General features: G+C 44.1%; 1 protein-coding gene and 1 non-coding gene across 5 annotated transcripts in view; one reads left to right on the forward strand and one right to left on the reverse strand.

Annotated features, from left to right (window-relative positions):
• Positions 1 to 23005, forward strand: part of PHF20 (PHD finger protein 20) — a 130259-nt gene extending 107254 nt beyond the window's left edge. For all 4 annotated transcript variants that reach the window (XM_024742905.1, XM_024742904.1, XM_024742906.1 and 1 more), the window contains 5 exons: positions 5465 to 5564; positions 8498 to 8693; positions 13334 to 13739; positions 15481 to 15664; positions 20469 to 23005. In XM_024742905.1, coding sequence (XP_024598673.1) covers positions 5465 to 5564; positions 8498 to 8693; positions 13334 to 13739; positions 15481 to 15664; positions 20469 to 20611 — 1029 coding nt within the window. In that variant the 3' untranslated portion in view covers positions 20612 to 23005. The remainder of the gene's footprint in view (positions 1 to 5464; positions 5565 to 8497; positions 8694 to 13333; positions 13740 to 15480; positions 15665 to 20468) is intronic.
• LOC112398633 (U6 spliceosomal RNA) lies at positions 5967 to 6073 on the reverse strand. Its single transcript, XR_003003040.1, has one exon. It is a non-coding gene; the product is annotated as a U6 spliceosomal RNA (small nuclear RNA).
• Positions 23006 to 23086: the final 81 nt, after the last annotated feature.

Below are 23086 nucleotides of genomic sequence, written 5' to 3' on the forward strand. Positions count from 1 at the left end.
GGAGGCTGTGCACTGCAATGAAGAGTAGCCCCGCTCACTGCAATTAGAGAAAGCCCATGCACAGAAACAAAGACCCAACGTGGCCAAAAATGAAAATAAATAAATAAATAAAATAAAAGTATGTTGAAGATCATTAGTTTTCATCCTGTCTCTCTGGGCGTGTGCTCAGTTTTGGGCCTTGGAAGCCTGATTTGGTCCTCATTTGTCCTTAGAAATCATTAGTGGGTGAGTAACGAAGGCCTCTCTTGGCAAGGCTTTTCCAGCTAATCAGTATAAGAGATGCAGTTCTGATCCACCATGGTACTTTCTCCATTGACTGTTCTGTAAGTGGCAAGGATCATGGGGTGTTTGGCGGGGTAGAGCTTGAAGTGCCATTTTGTGCTGTGAGGAAACTTAAGTTTGAAAAAATTGAGACCACACCATTGTTACATGGCAGAGTCAGGAACTGAATTCCATTACCTGCTTCCCAGGCTCCATATGACCTTCCCCGCAGCTCAGCTCAGCACTGTGGCTTCCTGTCTGGCATTGTGGTGACGAGCTCACTTCAGAACACCTTGGGTTTTGTTGTAGAAGACTCTTCTTTGCTGTCCACTTGTTGTCCAGCTGGCTTTGTGTTACAGAGGGACAGTTTCTGACTATACCTGTCATTGTGAGCGGAGTACCTTTTTCCACTCAGTAACTTTAGCAAAAGGCATAAATTTAGAGGGAGCTAAGTGGAACAATACAGTTTAAAGTTTTAAAATGTATTCGTCTAGTTTTAAATATATTCATCATTTAGGAAAGTTCAAATCATTTTTTCTTAAAATAAATTTTAAACTTACATTGATAATTTGCACAACCCTAGAAAACATTTAGAATCTGTTCTCCAGAAGATTACTTTAGGGAAATAGTTTTCTTTGATCATTTTCGTTATTTGGTAGCAGTATTGTTCATGTATATTATTATTTGATTTTATTTACCAGTGCTAATTTAAATCACTGGAAGGTTAAAATCCTACTTAGTAATCATGAATGTTTGAGAAATCTGGGTACCACATAAAAAATGAGCATCAGGAAACCCATTTAATATTTAAATTATTTTAATTGCTCTAAGGCAGGTTTTGGCGAACTTTTTCTTAAAGGACCAGAAAATAAATATTTTAGGCTTTGGGCCATGTGATCTCCGTCACAACTACTCAACTCTGCCCCAAGCAGTCAGAGGCAATACAAAAAAATGAATGACCATGGTTACGTTCATATTATACTTTATTTACCAAAATAGGACTCAAGCTGAATTTGGCCTGTGGGCTGTAGTTTGCTGACCTTTGCCCTAGAGCAACAAATATGTAACATTAGGTGCTGGACCATTTTAGAAACTTTATTTGCTTCCCCTGGAGGCAGCCCATGTCATCTTCTTGCGTATCACTCCAGAAACATTCAGTGGCTAAACAAGCGATATCAAATATATTCTCTCCATTTTTTTCTTTCTTTTTGTGATAAAATATACATAACATAAAATATACCATCTTAACCATTTTTAAATATATGTGGCTTTAAGTGAACTGGCATTGAGTACATTTACATTGCTGTACAACCATCTTTTTTTTTTTAACACAATGTTATTTTAATACATAGTGTTTTCAGTATCTTTTTTTCATTTAATAATATATGTTGAAGACCATTCCACTTTCAGATCTAAAAGAGCTTCCCCATTCTTTTTAATGGTTGCATAATGGATGGATCATCATTTGTTTAACTCTTCCCTTGTTGATGGACATTTGGATTGTTTCTAATCTTAGCAGTGATGTAATGAATAATTTTGTGTAAGTATATCTGTAGGACCAAGTTTTGAAAGTAAAATTCCAGGACCAAAGTAGGCGTGCATTTATTATTTTGACAAATACTGGTGTCATAGCAATATTCTATAAACTTTCCCTAGTGTACCAAAGAACAGTCTTACCAGCGCCCTTGTCAGTACAGTACTATCAAACTTCTTTATCTTTGCTCTTCAGATAAGTGAAAAAACAATCTACTAGTATAGCCATTTTGTAATTTATTTTAATATACTTAAAAAAATTTTGATTGTTACTTTCTGCATTTTCCAAGAACTACAAAGAAGAAAACAAGGATTACCCAGATTATTTTTACCCAGGGATAAATCACTGTTGTTATTTTAGAATACACACATACACATGTATATATAAATGAAAATTATACTCTATAAACAGTTTTTCATGAGAATAACACTTGTGTGGTGAAAGTAGTAAATGTTTATTATAAAAACTTCAGGCAATACATAAAGGTATGAAGAATTAATTGATATTTACATGTAATCCTAGAATCTAGAAATACTAATGTGTATGTATATTATTAGGCTGGTTTCATTTCACATTAATTTATATTAATTCAAGTTCCCTTACATTACTTTATTCTTATAATGGTTGCTTTGAACATCTTTTTATTTAAGATGTGTTTTTTTCCTTTGACCTGCCTGTTCATGTCCTTTATTCAGTTTTCTGTTGGATGGTTGGTTGTTTTCATACCCATTTGCATAAGATTTTTTTTTTAATTAATTTATTTATTTGGCTGCACTGGGTCTTAGTTGCGGCACACAGGATCTTTGTTACTGCGTGCAGGATTTTTGTTGCTGCGTGTGGGATCTTTAGTTGTGGTGTGCAGGATCTTTAGTTGCGGTGTGTGTGGTCTTTAGTTGTGGCATGCTGGATCTTTTAGTTGCAGCATGTGGGATCTAGTTCCCGGACCAGGGATCGAACCTGGTCCCCCTGCATTGGGAGCATGGAGTCTTAACCACTGGACCACCAGGGAAGTCCCTGTGTAAACTTTCTGTAGATATGTTTTTGTATCAGCTGTGAGAACAGTTACAAATATTTGTACCCACTTTGTCATCTGTCTTTTGGCTTGTCTTATAGATTTTTTTGTTTTTGTGAGGTCAAATACATCAAACTTTTCTTTAATGGCTTTTGAGATTTGAATAGCAGTTGCTTCCTCATTGGAAGTTCATAACAGTTTATAGAAAAGTCAATAAAAGAATTTTTCATGGTTTCTTCTGGTACTTTTGCGGTTTCATTTATCTTTTAAAAACCATATAAATATTTGATCCACCTGGAATTTATCCTGGTATAAGGTGAAGGCTCTCACTACCCAGTTGTCCCAACACCATGCCTTATTATTGAAACGCCACCTTTATTTACTCTATTTCCATATGTAGTTTGGATCTCATTCTGGATTCTCTCTTTCATTGGTCTCTCTGTCTATATATTTACTTGTACAATTCTATTTTAATTATTATACCTTTATAATATTTTAACAATATCTGGTAGGGCTGGTACCCCCTTTTGTTCTTTTTAATAAATTTCCTGGCTATTAGAATCGGCTTCTGTATAGTTCCAGAGCTGTTAATTTATTATTTTGTTGGCATTACATTATTTTTATATATTAATCCAAGGAGAACTGTCATCCTTATGATAATGGCTCTTGCTATCCAGGAATAAAGTACAACTTACCATTCATTGACTTAAGTCTCCATGTCCTTCAAATATTTAAAAATTTTCTTTACACAGGCCTTGCATGTTTTTATTCTTAGTCTCAGATTTATTCTTAGATATTTTATCTTTTCTGTTACTGTTCTTGTTCACTTCTAAATTTAAACTTTTGGGGAATTCCCTAGCGATCCAGTGGTTAGGACTCAGCGCTCTCACTGCTGGAGGGCAGGGCCCTGCGTTCAATCCCTGGTCGGCGAACTAAGATCCCTCAAGCCGCGTGGCACAGCTGCCCTCCCCCCCCCAAAAAAAAATTAAACTTTTATTTTTAATATTTATTTAAACAAATTTTTCACCCCACCGCACGGCATGCGGGATCTTAGTTCCCCAACCAGGGATTGAACCCACGCCCCCTGCAGTGGAAGTGCAGAGTCTTAACCACTGGACCGCCAGGGAGGTTCCAATTTAAACTTTTTAAAAATGAATAATGTATATTAGCCAGACCCACATGAAAAACGTTATTTTGAAATTTTCAGCTTAGGTGTTTTTGATTCAATTTTGGTGTATCCTAGTTCTTAAGACACGAAGTCATTGGTGAGAGAGACTTTCATTCTTAATTATTAGTCTGTTTTCTGCTACTAACTGCCTTTGTTGTCTCACACCCTTTTCTTTTTCTCTGAGCCTTTAGTTTCCTCATTGGAAATGGAAGAATCTGGATCACATCTTATCTGAAGTCTCTCTTCCAGCTCTGCCCCTGTTGATTCTGATATGATTAGCCCATAAAAGCCCTTAGATCCTGGGGCCTATCTGACTCCAAGTGGCTGAGGACTGTGAGCTTTTTCCCTTGTGGCCAGGCTGGTGGCCCACCCTCCAGACAGTATCGGAAGCTCACTGTCCACTTTCCAGAGCTATCCATTTGGTTGGGTAGTTAAAGGTTTAGGGCCCTGGTTTGGAATTGCTTCAAGTGTCCTAGTATCTCCTTTGGCATCCTTTTCCTCTCCATTCCCTCCTCTGGACCCTTAGCCCTCAGGCTTGCTATCCTCAGGCCAGCCACACGTCTGTCTCCCAGTGCTGCCCATATCCTCTGCTCCTTTCTTTCCCTCTCTGCCTCTTGCCCCTTCTCTCTTTCACCCTTCCCCAGGGAAGGCAGTGGAGCCTAGGGGTTAAAAGAACTAGCCTTGCAGTCAGCCAGGCTTGTGTTCTGATCCACTGTTGCGTCTTCTCAGCTGTGTGACCGTTGGTAAGGTTTAGAAAGAACAAATGCAAAGCGCTAGCATATGTTGAGTCCAGGAGGCATCAAAGTGAGTTAGCCTACCCATTCGTAGCAGTAATAGGCTCTTAATACATAAAAGTTGTGTGCTGGGCTCTACTATATGAATTTTGACATGTGACCCATTGATTCCTCACAAACAGCCCCACACGGTTGGTAGGAATAGTATCCTATTTTGCAGATGGGGAAACTGAAGCCCAGGATGGAGAAGTGACCTGTGCAAGGTCACACAGCTAATGAATGTCTGAGCCAGAATTCAAACTCAGTTTTTTGTCTTTCTAAGTTAACCTCCCTCTAAGGACTTAAACAGTTTTTCCTCTCTCTTTATAAAGTGATCAGAAAAGTGAAAGCCTCTAGAAATGGGAGGGAAAATAGTCATTTTTCTGAGATCAGTACTGTTTAATTTAAATGTTCTTCATATGTGCTGTCCAGTACGGTAGCCACTAGCCTCATACGGCTGTTGAGCACTTAAGATGTGGCTAGTGGGACTAAGGAACTGAATTTTAAACTTAGTTTGTTAACTTAAATGTTAAAAGCACAGGTGGCTAGTGGCTGCTCTGGAAGAGTGGTTGCAGCTCAGCTCCCACTTCCTCCTCCTCCTCTCCCTCCCTCCTCCTTCCGCCTCCCACTGCCCCTTTCCCCCCACAGGTGGGTCTTATTTTTGGATGGAGGATTCCTTCTGAGTTTAATTTTTATTGCTTCTTTAATTCTAACAGTGTGAAGAGTGCCAGTGCTGGCAGCATGGGGTCTGCATGGGATTACTGGAAGAAAATGTACCTGAGAAATACACCTGTTATGTTTGCCAAGACCCTCCAGGTAGAGATTTCTGGAGTCAGGGATATTAACAGTATGTAGCCTTTTTCTTAGCACAGCTGGCGGTGAAGCAGCCTGAGTGTCTGTGGTCTTGAGACTCATTTCTTCAGCATCGGCTAAACTCTGCCTCCTCCTCGCCTTTGTTGCTAGCTCACCTGGTGGCCAGCTGTCCTGAACTTGGCAGTAAGAGAGCATGTATGAAGAGGTTCACCTAGTGGAAGGCCAGGCCTTGAGCTAGAATTTTGCTGTGTGTGTGTGGGAGGGGGGGTAAAAATCATATAACATGAGCTCTACCCTCTTAACAAATTTCTAAGTGTACAGTACAGTATTCTTTATAAACTATAAGCACAATGTTGTATAGCAGATCTCTAGAACTTTTTCATCTTGTACGACTGAAGCTCTGTATAAACTGTGGAACGCTGTACCGATTTGCATGTCATCCTGGCGTAGGGACCATGCTAATCTTTTCTCTGTTGTTCTGGTTTTAGAATATGTGCTGCCAGAGCGAGCACCTTTTCCTTTTCTTGAGAGTTCATGAGGATGTGGGCTCTGTCCTTGGCTTTTCAGGGCTGTTGAAGGGTTGGAAACCGGCCTCTGCTCCCTCTGGTGGCATCTGCCTTCCATTGCATCGTTGCCACCTCGAAGGGAGATACGCCCTTGAGGGGAGGGGAAAGGTGTGTTTGCGAAGAGCCTGTCTGCCACCCAGAGCAGTGAATTAATTCCTTAGGATCCGTTCGTTTCATTGTTCCTTGACCGCAGGGCTGGCCTATGGCTCTTGGGTTCCCCTTTCCAGAAATCTCAGGGGTGGATTATAAATCTGTGGTTCTTGTTTTGCTGTCAGTGGGATGTGACATCGTCTCCATTCATCACCTGTAAGGTTGCTCCCCTTGGGTCCAGTCCCCTTACAGCTAGACAACGCTGGAGAGCCTCTGCTTCTGTTATTCCTTTTTGTCCTATGAGGTGGGCCTGGTAGGAGCTCCTGTTCCTATTTTTGCTTATGAGGAAGAAATTGATGCCCAGGGAAGTGAATGACTTTCCTAATCTCATGAAGCAGATTGGAATTAGAACTGACTTGTGGGACCAAGTCTCTTGATTTTGCCGGTTGTATAGGGAGGGACTGGGCTACCACAGTTCATTTTCCAGCAAGTAGGTCCCCCTGGGGCCTGATAACCTCTATTGTGACACTGTGTCTTCTAGTGCTAGATTAGTCTATAGACAGAGAGCAATCTTGCCTCTGTTTTCCCCTTTATCCCAAGGAAAGAATATGGTCAGAAGATTAGTCCATAAGTCGTAGAATATAATTGATGGGCAGGATCTCAGAGACCACTTAGTTTAGCCTTGACATTTAACAGGCAAGCAGCAGCCCCAGAAGGGACATGATTGGCCTAAGATCACTCAGACAGTTAGTGCTAGATAAGAGATGACAACTGGTGTCTCTGACCTTTGTCTTGTAAAACAGGTAGTGCTGCTTTGAATCCTGCTGCTCAGGCTACCTCTGTGGCAGCTGCCTCTCAAATTCCACACAGAATCCCCAGGGCTCCTTTAGGGCACCATTTAAAACCCTTTTGTCTACTTTATTGTCTCTCACTCTCTCCGTCCACTTTTCTCTTTTTAGAAATCATCCACACCATCTTTATCAATCCCTATGCCCTTTCTGAACTTTTATAACTAAATTGCCAAGACTGGGAATAGATTCCTTGAATTGAGCACTCAGTGACTGTCACATTTATTGACTATGTTTGATTCTGCAGTCTTGGGCCAGAAGTTTAATCTAACAGATCTATTCTTTAAAGGTTACTTAGAGGTGTTGTTAACAGAGTGGAGGTGCATCCCCACCATGTGTCTTAGAAAAGCCAGAAAGAGCGCAGGGACCTTGATAGGGTTTGCCTGGGTTATTTTACGGTCTTTATAGCCATTGAGAGGTGAACAACAGTCTGATTGGAAGCTGTTCCCTGGGCTTTTACAGCAGGAAACACTGTGCCAAGTCACGTGTGGTTGTGTTTTCAGTCCTTCCTGAGGATCCCTGTAATGAACAGGACCGCTGAAGCTGTTTGGTTCATCTGTCATTGTTACAGATGGGAAATGGAGGTCCAGAGAAGGGAGTGGGGGGCTGACCATTCGTTTAGTTAGGCTGTAGGTGACAGTTGGAGGGGCACTTGGGGCTTCTTTCCATTTGATAAATCCATTCACGATGCCTTTTGCCAGACACTGAGGATATAACCATGAACAAAACAATTCCTATTCTTCTGGCTTTTAGTGGGGTTTGGACCAGCAACAGATGTCAAAATAAGTCATCTAAACAAGAACATGTTAGGTAGGGATGAATGCTTTGAGGGGGCAAAAGCCCTCAGATCGGGAATGACTAGGAAGCACGGAAGAGGCTCTCGTACTTTGGGAGGTAACCAACGGCCTCTCTGAGGAGGTGGTAAGGAGCCAGTCCTGCAAAGGCCTTGGGGAATAGTGCTCCAGACAGGGGTAGGGGTGCTAGAGCAGAGACCCTAAGACCAGAAAGAGCTTGAATGTGTTCCGGAAACGGTGGGGCAAGGGGGGCAGGAAGGAGCCCAGGCCTGCCAGCCTCATTAGATCATTCAGGGCTTTGGGTTTTCTTCTGTGCACGATAGGAAGTCATCGAAGGTTTTAAGTGGGAGAGGGAATGATGTGATTTAGCTTTAACAAGATATCCAAGTTCCCACTCTACCTCTGGCCAGTCGCAGAGATCAGGAAATTTATATACTTTTCTCGCTACCTTATCCCCAACACCTAGTAGAGAGCCCAGCATATAGTAGGTGCCAAGTAAATGTATACTGGATGAATGAATGAACAAAATAAACACACCAGTCCATCCTTCCAATAGTTTGTGTGATAATTGTGCGATGATGAAATGATCTGGGTTTCCTTCAGACCAAGGATTAACTCTCTCATTGTCACTGCTTTAGGTCAGAGACCTGGCTTCAAGTACTGGTATGACAAGGAGTGGTTGAGCAGGGGACATATGCATGGCCTGGCATTTTTAGAAGAGAACTATTCCCACCAGAATGCCAAGAAGATTGTGGCCACCCATCAGCTTCTCGGCGATGTGCAGAGAGTGATCGAGGTTCTGCATGGCCTGCAGCTCAAGATGAGCATCTTGCAGTAAGTGTGGCACCTGCAGCTTTGGGGATGAGTCTGATTTGGCGTGGGCAGAGGGCAGGATAAATATGAGAAACTGGAAAGCCACAAAATCGGCAATAAGATGGATAAGTTTGAGACTTTTATTTAAGATTCTCAGTTACATGATAAACATCCTTTTTTAAAAAAAGTAACTCTATTGAGGTATAATTTACATATAATTAAGTTCACCCATTTTAAATGTTCATTGAGTTTTGGCAAATGTATATACAAACACTACTGTAATCAAGATACAGTGTGTGGGGACTTCCCTGGTGGTCCAGTGGTTAAGACACCACACTTGTAATGCAGGGGGTGCAGGTTCAATCCCTGGTCAGGGAACTAAGATCCCACGTGCCACATGGTGCGGCCAAAAAATAAAATAAAACAAAATGCCTTAGAAAAAAAAAGAGAAAGAAATGGTGTATTTATAGATTGTTCGTTTTTTTTTTTTTGTACCGTTCTGAGTTGTTTTATTCTATTTTGGCTGCGCTGGGTCTTTGTTGTGAGCTTCTCTAGTTGCAGAGCATGGGTTCAGTTGCCCCGCGGCATGTGGGATCTTAGTTCCCAGACCAGGGATTGAACCCACGCCCGCTGCTTTGGAAGGCATATTCTTAACCACTGGACGACCAGGAAAGTTCCTGTTCTGAGTTTTTGGGTTTTGTTTTTTAAACTGTGGTAAGATATACATAATATAAAGTTTGCTATCTTAACCATTTTTAAGTGTACAGTTCAGTAATGTTAAGTACATTCACTCTGTTGCACCCAATCTCCAGAACTCCTTGTGTGGGGCAAAACAAACTCTGTACCCATTAAGCAACTTCTCTCCGTTTCCCCTCCCCCAGCCGCTGACAGCCACCCTTCTACTTTCTGTCTCTCTGAATTTGACTGCTCCGGGTACTTCATATAAATGGGATTCTACAGTATTTGTCTTTTTATGACTGGCTCATTTCACTTAGCATAATGTCCTTAAGGTTTGTCTGTGTTGTAAGTTGTATCAGAATTTCCTTCCTTTTTAAGGCTAAATAATATTCCATTATATGTAATACCACATTTTGTTTATCCATTCATCCTAAACATAGTGGCTTTTTTGGCCACACCTCGCGGCTTGTGGGATCTCAGTTCCCCAACCAGGGATTGAACCTGGACTGCAGACTGTGGCAGTGAAAGCCTGGAATCCTAACCACTAGGCCACCAGGGAACTACCATCCTAAACATTTTTGATTGGTAAACAAAGTAAAATTGAAACAAAGTAAAATTGACATGGCAAGGAGAGGTTGAGCAGGGCACATTCAGCAAGAGTATATGTTGATTTGGGTAAAAACCAAGCTGCTATAACAAAACCAAAAAAATAAAGGCTAAACAAAATGGAATTTTCTTTCTCACATAAGGCATGGTCCAGAGGTAGGCAGGGGTCCAGGCCAGGTAGGTAGGTGGCCTTTCTCCAAGATTCCAGCTATGGACGTGGGGACTTGGGTTCGTTCTGTCTTACTGCTCTGGCATTCCATTAGGGTTAATCTCATCTGCGTGGTCCAAGCAGATGCATCTGTACCTCCACTCTGCTCTGACCCCCAGCAGGGGGAGCAAGTGGTCTCATGGACACACCTAACTGCAGGAGGCTAGTAGCCAGGTGGCCATGTGCGCTGAGCAAACTCAGGAGTGAGAGTGGAGGTGGGTGTAAGAGAAGGAAAGGATTGTTACTGGGGGAATTAGCCATTACTGTGACGGTATCTGTTGAGGTGAACTAAATCAAGTGACCCTGTTTTGGATGTCTTAGACTAGGTATTCCCTCACATTTTATAAAATCAGAAAATTTTCCTCCATATAAGCCAAGTGAATTTCTTCTTAACGAGATGCCAGAAATTGACTGAGACAGGTGGAAGGTGAGGGCAAACCTCAGATGATGCTCCTGATTGGAAATGTTGCTATGTTTCTTTTCATTTGAGGATTCAGTCAGATGGTGCTCTCTTTCTTCTCACTGAAATACCAGTGCTCCAGCCCTGCCCCATATTTCAGAACCTTGTTCGTTCTGAATCCCCATTTAGATCCTTCATCTTTAATTTTTTAATATAAATTTATTTATTTTATTTATTTATTTTTGGCTGTGTTGGGTCTTTGCTGGTGTGCACAGGCTTTCTCTAGTTGCAGCGAGCGGGGGCTACCCTTCGTTGCAGTGCGCGGGCTTCTCATTGCGTTGGCTTCTCATTGTGGAGCACGGGCTCTAGGCGTGTGGGCTTCAGAAGTTGTGGCACCTGGGCTCCAGTAGTTGCGGCACGTGGGCTCAGTAGTTGTGGCTCACAGGCTCTAGAGCACAGGCTCAGTAGTTGTGGCGCACAGGCTTAGTTGCTCCGCGGCATGTGGGATTTTCCCGGACCAGGGATCGAACCCCTGTCCCCTGCATTGGCAGGCAGATTCTCAACCACTACTCCACCAGGGAAGCCCCTAGATCCTTCATCTTTATAGCAGTGACTTTGTACTGGAATTAAATCTGACTTCTCCAAGAAGTTCAAGGGGGGAGTATAGGGAGATCTTGTTAGTCATTATATATGGAGAAAAGAGCCTGGGAGACAGAAAGGTGGTCCCAGTATGTCTCTGTACACCTGGATAGTCTCTGCTATCACAGGCTCTGGGTCTTCATTCTCAGAAATTTTGTTCCTAAGTGACCTGGTGGATTCATTTTCAAAGGCAAACAGTAAAACTGGGAATAACTTCAAATGTTGTCATTTCAAAAGTAACATGCATGGCTATGCATACCTTCTTCATGATTGACAGGGCTTACAAAGAAAGGCCAGGGTCATCCTTGTGTAGTAGCTGGGGCTTCAGATCTTAGCTGGGAGGGTGAAAATTGTAGGAGGAAGGAAAAAAGACTTTTGTGATTTTCGTACAAGAACAGGTCCATACTGTGGCCTCTATGCTCCAAGTTAACAGATTTCAGGCTACAGTAGACCTGAAAGTGAACAAGGACTTCCATTTCCTCTGATGCAATTATGATTTCAGAGGTGTGCCTGGGATCCTAGGTTCCTGGTACAGGCTGTGATACCCTGTTGGAAGTGGCCAGGGACCCAGGCTGCCTCGATGCTGGTGGTTTTCTCTCCTTCCCCAGTGGATCGGGGTGGTATTGGGGATTGTTAGGGTGGGAGAGCCGAGAAAGGGTAGTTGTAGCCCCTTGCGAGCAGAATTTTCTGCAGCAAGACTTCAGGAAAGTGTGGGGGTGGGGTGGGGGATATCTGTATGTGGGAGTTGCTGCTGAGTTCCTGCTGATCTGGTTTCAGTGTTTCTCAGTTGGGACTGGTGAAGGTAATGTTTACAATTATACCATGAGATAATTCTCTGTATGTGTGGAATTGTACCGAGCATTACAGGATATTTAGCATCTCTGAATTCAGTGAACTGAATGCTGAGGTCACATATGTGACAATCAGTAGTCATTGTGACAGTTGGAAAGGCTCCCACACATTTCTGCACATCTGTGAACCAGATGTGAGTAGCACCTGTCCGTCCTCCCACTTGCTTGCAAACACCCCTGCCAGCTAGGAACTGCCGGTAGCTGGTGGGCCTTACTCGGGAAGCCCAGTTTTTCTTCCTCTGTCCTTTTCTCCTTTCCTTTCTTTCATTTCATTTAATGATCCAAGGTTATAATGGAAGTTCTGGGTGGTAAACAAGAGTTAAAAAGGTAAAGTTTATCTAGAGTCGTGGCTTTTAAACTTAAATATATATCCCAGAGTAAGAAATACATTTTATATCACTCACATGTACAAAACTGAAACCAACATTTCACAAAACACCTACTCTTACTTAGAATGGTGCGTTCTGGTATTTTCTGTTCTGTTTTTCCTTTTTTACAATTGATTATGATCCAGTAAATTAAAGACCTTCTGTTGGGTCAAACGTCAGACAGTGAATGATTGTGGGAAACTTGAAGTCATACACAGTCTTATGTACACGTATACATGTAGCAAGAGCTTTCAGATTCTCAGAAGTGTCTGTGGCCCAAAAAGGGAGCAGAATCCTTGTTCTTTAATAACAGATTTTCCTCTTTGGAATGGTATGAACAGAAGATTTTGTTATTAATGGCCTATGCCTAGATGACTTCTGGTTACCACCTCCCTCCCGGGTCACCACTGGATTTGTGTAATTGAGTACCGTTGCATGCCAGGATTATCATGGCTGTTTATTAATAAGTTAAGGTTATTTTTAGTAAGTCACATTTGAAGAGCACTTTACTGCCAACAAAGTACTGTACTTCCATTCAAATTAATTCACTTCATCTATAGCAGACTCAGTGGTTGCTGGCAGACAGGTAGATGGTTAGCCAGATTTGCAGAGGAGGAAACGGGAATGAGGCTGGCTGAGCGACTCGGCCCAGCTGCACTGCTAATCAGCGGCTGAGCTGAAATGCGGTCAGGCCTTCTGACTCCCAAGTCCAGTCCCACTCACTGTGAGTGACACAGCAGGAGCTTGCCTGGAAGTGGTCTCCTCAGAGGCTGCTGATTTACATTCCCTCTTGTGTGGCAAATAGTGGCTTGTACCAGTTGGCCCAGGTGGGAGGTCTTCCCCTCTACTGGAAAGCCCCTGCAGTGGTCCCAGGTACTCCAAAGCCCTCTCTGTGTTTGCCCTCCCAACAGAAGCCGGGAACACCCTGATCTGCAGCTGTGGTGTCAGCCTTGGAAACAGCATCTGGCGGAGGGGAGACCGCATTCCAGACACATCCATGTCGCTGAAGCCAAGAGCAGGGAGGAAGCCCCAAGCTATAGAACTTTGAACGGGGCAGTGGAGAAGCCTCTGCCCCTGCCCTTGCCCCGGTCTGTGGAGGAGTCATATATCACCAGCAAGCACTGCTACCAGAAGCCCCGCACCTACTACCCTGCTGTGGAACAGAAGCTGGTGGTGGAGACCCGGTGCTCTGCCCTTGACGATGCAGTCAACCCCCTCCACGAGAATGGTGACGATTCCCACTCTCCGCGCCTGGGCTGGCCTCTAGAACAAGACAGGAGCAGAGGGGACAATGACCCCAAACCCAGCTCCCCAAAGGTATGGGGCTCGCTTGTGCTGGTTCTTGTTTCGGTGTTTGAGTGCTTGCACCTTCTCCTCCTAGGGCTAAGTGTTCTGTGGAAGATGTTTATATAGAGTTGTATTTACTGTAAAATTGTATATAAATTTGCTTATCATAGATGTTTTTTGGTCTGTTAAAATGAGTACAAAGTCAAGGGAGCCCACTTAAACCCCAAAAATGTCCACAAAGTGGCAGAGTCGGGGGCGGGGTGTGGAGAGGTGGGAGGTAGCAGGGGAAAAGGGTTGACTGGAGCTTGATAAATGGAAGTAAGTTAGGAAAGTGAGGTTTTTTTCTTCAATGCAATTTATAGTTGCCCGTGGGTGCTAATCCTTCCCACGAGCAAAGAATGAGTCAGTGTTTTGTTAGGCGTAAGGTTTTCAGTACAATTCTATGCTGGCTTTACTTTTCACTTTGCAGCCCCGACATAGGAACAGTCCATTTTGTCAAAATATTTGCTGGTTTCATCAGTTTTCCCAAGAGATACTCTCATTTTCTTGTTATTCAAGTCATTCTCTTCTGGAGCCCCCTGTGTTCTCTTGTCAGTGTTCACTGGTCTCATTCTGCCCTGTCCTCAGTTGTCAGTGAGGATTTGTGTGATTTGAGAGCTTCTCCACCCTTGTCATGCTTACCTTCACAGACGTCATTTTGTGGGATGGTATCACCAGCATAAGTCCATTGCTGCATCGTGCCGAGGGGGAGCATCCTAGGTTACAAGCCCCTCAAGGGTGGGCATTATACCTCATTCAGCCTGTATCCTTGCCAGGGTCTAAACAGTGCTGGATGAGGCTGGTGAGGACATAGTCTTTGGAGACAGACCCAGTTTCAAGTCTGGGCTCAGCCACTTGCTGTGTGATTCTGAGCAGGTCGCTTCACCTCCTCAGACATGTCTCCTTACCCCCTGTCGAGTGGAGCCAGTGGCAGTGCCCTCGCAGTTACTGTGCAGCATATCTGTGAAAAGCTCTCAGAACATGGCTTTGCACATAGTCACCCCTAAATAAATGTTAAGTAGAACCTATTTCATTTCAAATGAGTGAATGAAAGGTTGCGATCACAAACCCCAGAAAAGGTTTATGGTCATGCAGACTGGGCAGATTGCCTAGAGGTGTCTGGCACATCATGAAAAAATCAGGAAATACTGGGCCTAAACAAGGCAGCTGGGGTTAAAAATCTCTTTCATTGATAGCAGGCTGACCATAGGCCGGCACTGTGTTTTATAAACATTATCCTATTTCATCCTCATGAACCTTTAAAGTAGGATTTACTACTTCCTTCTTTCCCATGAGGGAACAGAGGCCCAGAGAGGTGAAGTAACTCATCCAGATACACGCGTTCAGCGAGACATGGAGCTAGGATTTAAAGCTAGTTTGTCTGACATCCACATACTAACCCTTGTCTACACTTGCCTTGCTGTATTCTGATCTCAGGTTTCTGGAAGCCCTTCTGTGAGGCCTACTTCAGGCCTAGGGCATTGGGCCATTCTTTGGGAAGCAGCTGTGGGATCCTCTGAGCCAGAGGTCTGTGCTGCCCTGAGGTGGTTGTTATTGGTACAGCAGGCACACTTCTGCCCAGTGCCCAGGAGGGGAGGAACGGGGCAGGGAGGTAGAGAGTTGGGATATTCAAACTGCAACTGGGTTTTCAAATGGTTGTGGACACTGGCTGTTTGGAAGAGGGGCTGGGAGCTGTCTCCATGCAGTAACTTCAATGTTGTTGCATCGCCAGGTGAGGGAATATGTCTCCAGAAAGGTCCTACCTGAGGAAGCCCCCGCTCAGAAGCTGCTGGACAGAGGCGGAGAGGGGCTGCTGAGCTCCCAGCACCAGTGGCAGTTTAACCTGCTGACGCATGTGGAGTCTCTTCAGGATGAAGTCACGCATAGGATGGACTCCATTGAGAAGGAGCTGGATGGTAGGGCTCCCTCCTTGGCTCCCTGCACTTGGCAGCCACTGTGGGCCCACCGGGATGAGCTGCTTTCTGAACCGCCTGATCTGCTCTCCAGGCACAGCTGTGTTCTTGCCTCCTCTCTGTCAGTCTCACCACCTTCATTCTCCCCTCAAGATGGCAGAGCCTTACTTTTAGTATTGATCGGGCACTTCTAAGGTTTATGCGATGTCAGGGGTCCTGCCTCACTTTCCCAGTCCCTTCTGCCAAGGAGAGTGTGCAGAAGAGCAGCTGGACTCTGCCTGCGGGTAATGTGTGATCTGAGCAGATCTTTACTAAGCCAGTTCTGTGGGGAATTGAAACTTTGACCTATTTGAGCTTTTAGGATGTCTGAGGATTGATCTGAAAACACTTTTTTTTTTTTTTTTTGCGGTATGCGGGCCTCTCACTGTTGTGGCCTCTCCCGTTGCGGAGCACAGGCTCCGGCCGCACAGGCTCAGCGGCCATGGCTCACGGGCCCAGCCGCTCCGCGGCATGTGGGATCCTCCCGGACCGGGGCACGAACCCGTGTCCCCTGCATCGGCAGGTGGACCCTCATCCACTGCGCCACCAGGGAAGCCCTGAAAACACCTTTTATTTCAGCCTTTCTTAAAATCTAATATGAAGCCTTCTCCTCTTTATCAGTAGAGATTTAAGAACTTGACTAAGTCATTTATGTAGCCCCTGGGTATTTGTCCCAGATGTTAGTGGTAACAGATTGGCTTGGAGGACTGAACTCTTGATCCCCAGGATGTTGTCAGTTTTCTTTTTGAAGACAAACTTCCTTCTTGATTGTTTGTTGTCTTATTCTCTTATTTCCTAATTATTTGTTTTCATCCTTAGAAAGGAGACTGATTAAGAAATAAATGTTCTGTTTGAGGATTCTGAGTACAGCCAGGCTGTTATTACTGTAATTGGGGATGAAATAACTCAGAAGAAAAATGCCATGTGTTACGTAAGCGAGGGTCACAGGTACGGCTGAGGCCGAGCCAGGGGAGGAGAGCTGCTGTGAGGGGAAGTGATAACAGGAAGGCTTCCTGGAGCTCCTGGCACTGAAGTGGAGCCTTGAAGAGAGTGATGTTTTGTGCTACAGAGGGGGTGACTGAGGGTGGATCATAACAGGACTGGCTCGACTGGGAAAGGGTTGGCCCTGTTGGAGGACAGTGTGAGGGCCAGAGCCTAACACGCCCTCGTGCTTTCTTTCTTGCCCCGGAGGCAAACCTGCGGAACCGGGAATGGGAGGCCAGTCCCGGGTCCATTGTGAGGGCATTTCTGGAAGGCAGAGTGTTTCTGTCTCTCTTTCACTCCTGAAAGGTTTCCTTGGGCTCCTTAGAACTGTAGCTGATGCCAGGTCTGTGAAAAACCCTGCTATTAGAAAGCTGAAAGAGGATCGAATGCCAGACTGAAAATTATAGAGTTTCAGACAGTGGCGGTAGAATTGGCTCTGGGTCCCTGCCATGGAAACAGGGCAAAGGTTCTGTTGTTGCCAAAGGAACCTGCCCCTAGGGGAGAAGTCAGAGCCTTCTTTCTTTCTTCCTTCCTTCCTCCCTCCCTTCCTTCCATTTTATTTTTGGCTGCGATGGGTCTTAGTTGCCGCACACGGGATCTTCATGGCGGCATGCGGGATCTTTTGTTGTGACACGCGGGCTTTTCTCTCTCTAGCTGTGGCACACGGGCTCCAGAGTGCGTGGGCTCTGTAGTTTGTGGCACGTGGGCTCTCTAGTTGAGGCGCGTGGGCTTAGTTGCCCCAAGGCATGTGGGATCTTAGTTTCCCCCACCAGGGATCAAACCCACGTCCCCTGCATTGGAAGGCAGATTCTTTAACTGGACCACCAGGGAAGTCCCAAGCTTGGGCTGCTCCAGCCCTGAGTTCACTGAGTGGTCAGTGTGGCCAGGATGATAAGCCTGGGCTCCCTTCTCTGGCCTTCCAGAGGACTCTTGTGTCCCGCTTATCTGGGGCCACATACTCTGTTCTTGTTCTGATATTCCAGGCTCTGAGAGGTACTGGAAGCATGAAAATCAATTATAAAGTTTAAAGATTTTATTCAGGTAAGCAGAGTTTGCATTGTATTTAATAAAGATTCATCAGAATCCCATTTTATTTCTACTATCTTCATTTCATCTAAATACCATCAAGATAAACGGAGCTTTTATAGGAAGTTAGATACAATATTCCTTTTTAAAAAGTCTGATAAGCTATTGTATTGACTTTAAAAATGTCATTGTTTCAGTATTAACCATTATTTAATAACTAACTTAGTTGTGTGAACAGTCTTATAAGACTAAAAGATAAAAGATACTAATGACCATGAAAATACTGAATCTTTTAGCATTAGAAAAAAAATTTTTTTTAAATGTTACCTTAGTGAGCATTGGCCTCTATCTAGATGGTCTGGGGGAGTGTATTTGAAATGAAACTTTACCTTTATAACCTGCTGCCTTTCTTGGAATCATGATACTGTTGAGAAGCTGTTGAGCTTCCTTAAAAGAGAAACTTGGGGTGATGGTCCAGCACCTGGTGTGGAGAGAAGCCTGGCTTGTTGGATGCTGGGGTCCAGAGGAGGTGCTGCTGGCTCCCACAGTTCAGGGTCTGGTCTTCTTCATTCCTGCTAGAGAGAAGACTTCTACCTTAGGGGCTCCAAACACTCCTCTTAACCAAGTTCAGACACTATGAGTGGCCTAGACTCTTCTAGTCTGCACACTGACTGATGCTTTTCTCCCTGTGCGTGCCTGCTGGGTCACCATGGTGTCGGGGGACTTCTTGGGTGAGCCCAAACCAGATCTGAGGTAGTTCCAGTAGCTTTAAGAGGGGCCTCTCAGCAATTGTAGGATCATCTTGCCCAGGACAGACTGACTGACATTTTCTCTTGGAATCAACCCAGCCAGCCTTGACTGCCTTAGACTCACCCAGATGGGCTCTTACGGCATTAACTTTGAGTCTTTTCTCCATTTACTCTTATTTTTAAAAAAAGATTTATTTATGCATGCATGCCAGGTCTTTGGGATCTTCGTTGCTGCATGTGGGATCTTTAGTTGCGGCATGTGGGATCTAGTTCCCTGATCAGGGATCAAACCTGGGTCCCCTGCATTGGGAGCGTGGAGTCTTAACCACTGGACCACCGGGGAAGTCCCCCCTCCATTTACTCTTGTGCTCTTTAGCTGAGCAGTTCCTGTCTCTCTCTAGTCTGTGGACTCCTTTTTCTTTTTTTTTTAATAAGACTGTTGTATTGAAACTGGTCACTATGGAGTTTTTCTTGCTCAGGAGGTCACTGGTCACTGTCATTTAACTTTGATCCTTTACTCTTGGTTTTCAAGTTCCGTCTGAGAAGTCAGTTTTGTATTTCTTATTTTCAAGTCCTTGTACTTGTTGGGATCAGGAGGAGGGAAGTCTCCTGCTTGGAACCCCCCAGTGCCAACAAGAAATCTGATGGAGGAAGGTGAACTCTGAGGAGCCCGAGCGTTCAGTGGGGCATATCGCTGGACTGTTCCTGCGTTCTCTCACTGCCTCTGTCAAGAGCCTACTATGTACCAGGCATAGTTGAGTGTTAGGGATGTAATGGTGAGTAAGGCAGACTCTGCCTCTGCTCTCATGGAGCTTGATCTTATGTTAGAGACAGATATTAATTAAATCATCCCGTTACGTTTAATTACAAACCAGGATAAGTGCTCCAAAGGAGAGCAAGTGATAGCATATCACCTGTGACACAGGGACCGGATTCAGATTGTAGAGTTGGGGAAGGCTTCCCTGAGAAGTAACTTGCAGGGAACAGAGGATTTAGAAAGGTGGGAAGGAAGATGGAGGGCGCGTCTGAGGAGGGCAGAGGATTGCGCATGAGGCTGCAGGCTGCTCGAGGAACAGGCACTGCATGGTCTTCCTCTTTCTGCACTCTGGCTCCAGGGTCCAGATGGTGCTCAGTAGAGGTTGGTGCACAGACTAGAAAGGCTACGGGCAGGCCGGGGTAAGCACAGGGTCTACCTGGAGGGGCTGGCTCTTGTCAGAGGTGCGGGGCTCCGGAATGGCCCCTCCCCAAATGCCAGAGCTTGAGGGAGTGGCTTGGGGAAGAACAAATATCTTTCTATAGAGAAATTTCTGCTCTCAGAAGCAAGACAGCTTTTTAGATATTGAACTAATTGTAGTCAAGTTTGTTAGTATCTGGACATTTTGCATTAAGTACTTAGAAAATAAAATCAGAGTGTTCTGTGCTACTGATGATAGGAATCAATATGAAGCAGATCAGAATTTATGGAGACAAAAATAGACCATTTCAAGTCCCTTTAGATTCTAATTTTTCTTAACAGAAGGCTAAAACGCCAGGCTGTCTGATTTTCAACATGGGAAAGCCTTATAAAGATGGGGCGGTAACACTGAAAAAGGTGGGTCCTTCCAAGCCGGCTAGACTATAGAGCTGCACGAATGCAGTAGTCACTAGCTATGTGTGGCTATTTAAATTAATTAAAATGGAATAAAATTTAAATTCAGTTCCTCAGTTGCACTAGCCACGTTTTAAGTACTCAGTAGCTACATATGGCTAGTGGCTATATTAGACAACACAGACATAGCCCATTTCCGTCATTGCAGAAAGTTCTGTTGGACTGCACTGCTCTACAGCATTTGAGCTTTGTCCTAGGAGTAATACTTTGCAGAGAGGGTGATGAGGCAGTGTTGCCTGAAATGGACCTCCCTCCCCACCCCCCATGAGTGGTTAGGTGGGATAAAGTGCTGAAATTCTTGCTGACATTCTTGCAGATCAAGTGTTGAGAACTCACCGGCTCCTCTCTCTTCTGCCTACAGTGTTGGAGAGCTGGCTGGACTACACTGGGGAGCTGGAGCCCCCAGAGCCTCTGGCCAGGCTTCCGCAGCTCAAGCATTGCATCAAGCAGCTGCTGACGGACCTGGGCAAGGTGCAACAGATCGCACTCTGCTGCTCAACATGAAACTGGGCACCCCACACTAATGGGGGCACAATCCTGGGGCACCTGCAGGAGGAGCTTCACATATTTAAATAAATAAACCTAGCATGCCGAATGCACGTGACACCGACTGACTTCAGGGATCTGGGCAGGGGTGTGATGGACAAAGAGGCCGTTTTGGCTGCTGGAAGGGAGGGCACTCTGATCTCGAAGCCTACCAAGAAGGTAGCAAATAGACTCTTGGGATTCCCTTCTTCTGTGCACATTGTTGAATGGAGAGTGAGTCTTTTTGCACAAACTTCACTTGAAATCGTGCCACTGATGATAAATGGAATGAGAGCCAAAAATGTTTAGTCGGAAACAGTTGTAAATTCAACTTGCAGCTTATTTAATTGACTTTTCTGTCAGGTTGGGGCACATGCCAAGCCTTCTGGTTTTCTGCCTGGCATGAATTTAGGCAGCAGGCATCATTTTCGTTTTTCCAGCTTCGTGGGAATGTCGTGACTTCACCGTTCTGTGGAGGTTGGGAAGGAGCAGAGGCCTTGGCCGCCCTGTCTTCTTAGAACTCTTCACTTTCTCACCACCTCTCTTGCATGACTTCATGGTACCGGGGACAAGTTTTGTATGCTTTCACCCCAGAATTGGCTGGGTTGTGTCTTTTCTAGCAGAACCCATACAGCCTGTGGAAGAACTAGAATCTCACTGTAATAAGAATCTAGGAGGAATTCCAAACTGAAGCAGGCAGGGTCTGGAACCCAAAGGACAGCACTTTCTACCCACTTCTTGACAGCTTACCAGTTCTATTTAATGTCCAACAAATGGTTCCCCCAAATTTGAACTCTCACTGTAAAGATTTGTTACAAAGAATGTGGTTTGGGGAATTACCTTACTTTGTATTGTTGTAAACAAACCAGATTCTACATCTGCTGCCGCTTTTCTCCTTCCCCGAAGGGTATATGTTCAGTAGTTGGCATTTTCAGAATTGTTTTAATATACTTTTAACACTTTAAATTTCCTGTTCGTATTATTTTGTGAGATCAAGGTGATTATGCTGCTTAAGGTCCAGGTACAGTTTGTACCTTCTGAGACAATATTTGTTACTCTTCCAGGTTACGGTTCCACGTGTAATTGTTTTCTTTTTCCTTACTAGGCAAAGTTAAAGAAAATGTTCCATGCTTTGAGGAGTGACCCATTTTACCATTTAGTTTTCCTATCACTAAAGGCAAAAATCAAAGCACATCTATCCATTAACACTCACAAGTTAATTATGGGTTTATGAATCTGTAATGTTATATGCTGCAAATATTTACTATGTAAACGTGAAGTAGCCAATATCTCAATAGCAATGACAGTATCTCCGGTGACCTTTGGGATGGTTAGGCTTTAAGGTACAGGTCATTGCGGTCACAAAGCCCTCTGTACCAAGATCTGTTTCAAGGTATGCTTTGTCTAGTAATTTAACTCACCATTTGATATAAAATGAATTTAGGACAAGTTGACCTGCTGTAGCTCATCCATCAGAGGGAATACATGTGGCTATGACATCTGTAATAAAGCTGACACAATTCCTCTGTAAGAGGTTGTTTCCCATTGCTAATGTTGGTGTTTCTGATGTGGGAAGAAACGCTCAAGGAGTATGCATGGCATCTGTGTTTTGCATAATTTATCAGACTGCCACATTATAAGAACTGTGTGAAGCTTGTCTGAAAGGGGAAGAAACAGGATGATTTTCTGTAGCCACAACTGTGAGGTATGGTGACTTATTAGATTACTGATTTTTCTTTCCTGAAAACACATTTGAGCATAACTTCTGGGGAAGCTGTAACTTTAAGGGAGTCAATCTCATGTCTTTTTCAAGAAGAAAGAAGAAACTGAGTTCCCCTAATTTTGCCAAGTGGCCATTATTGAGTTTACTGTATGCTTTTCGTAAAGGAAATAATCCCATTTCACTCATTGTGATCTTTGTCCTTAGGGAAGCAGGGGGTGACTCCAAGTTCTGATAACCCCAGTGTGCTTCCCTAATTTAAAGCCATGTTGAGGGGCTCCATCCCCAATTCCTGGGTCAAGTTGAATTAACCCCAGGCTGGAGCACTGGAAACTGTTATTTGCAAATATTACTGTTACCATTTAGAAATATGTACACTACCTAAGTTTTCTTTTGAGAAAAACTATCCACCTATTAAAAAAATTGCCTTGACAAAAACAGTTCTGGTTTGACTAATCATTTTGTTTAAGTGATGAGTGTATGCAAGGTGGACCCTTGATGAGCCAACATTGCACTGTGGATACATATCTATGTTTACGCGCTGTTAGAACAGAAGGCGCTGTATATAGAAATGTTGCTTTGAAGCAATATTTGCAAAACATGCAAACTTCTGTATCTGTATTTGGAAAAAATAAAACAGGTTTTTGTTGCTACGTTTCAGTCATTTGTTATAGTTATCTACCCTTTTTTTTTTTTTTGTGGTATGCAGGCGTCTCACTGTTGCGGCCTCTCCC

The sequence above is a fragment of the Neophocaena asiaeorientalis genome, unplaced genomic scaffold (assembly GCF_003031525.2).
Source record: "Neophocaena asiaeorientalis asiaeorientalis breed wild unplaced genomic scaffold, Neophocaena_asiaeorientalis_V1.1 scaffold82, whole genome shotgun sequence".
NCBI classification, from domain to species: Eukaryota; Metazoa; Chordata; class Mammalia; order Artiodactyla; family Phocoenidae; genus Neophocaena; species Neophocaena asiaeorientalis.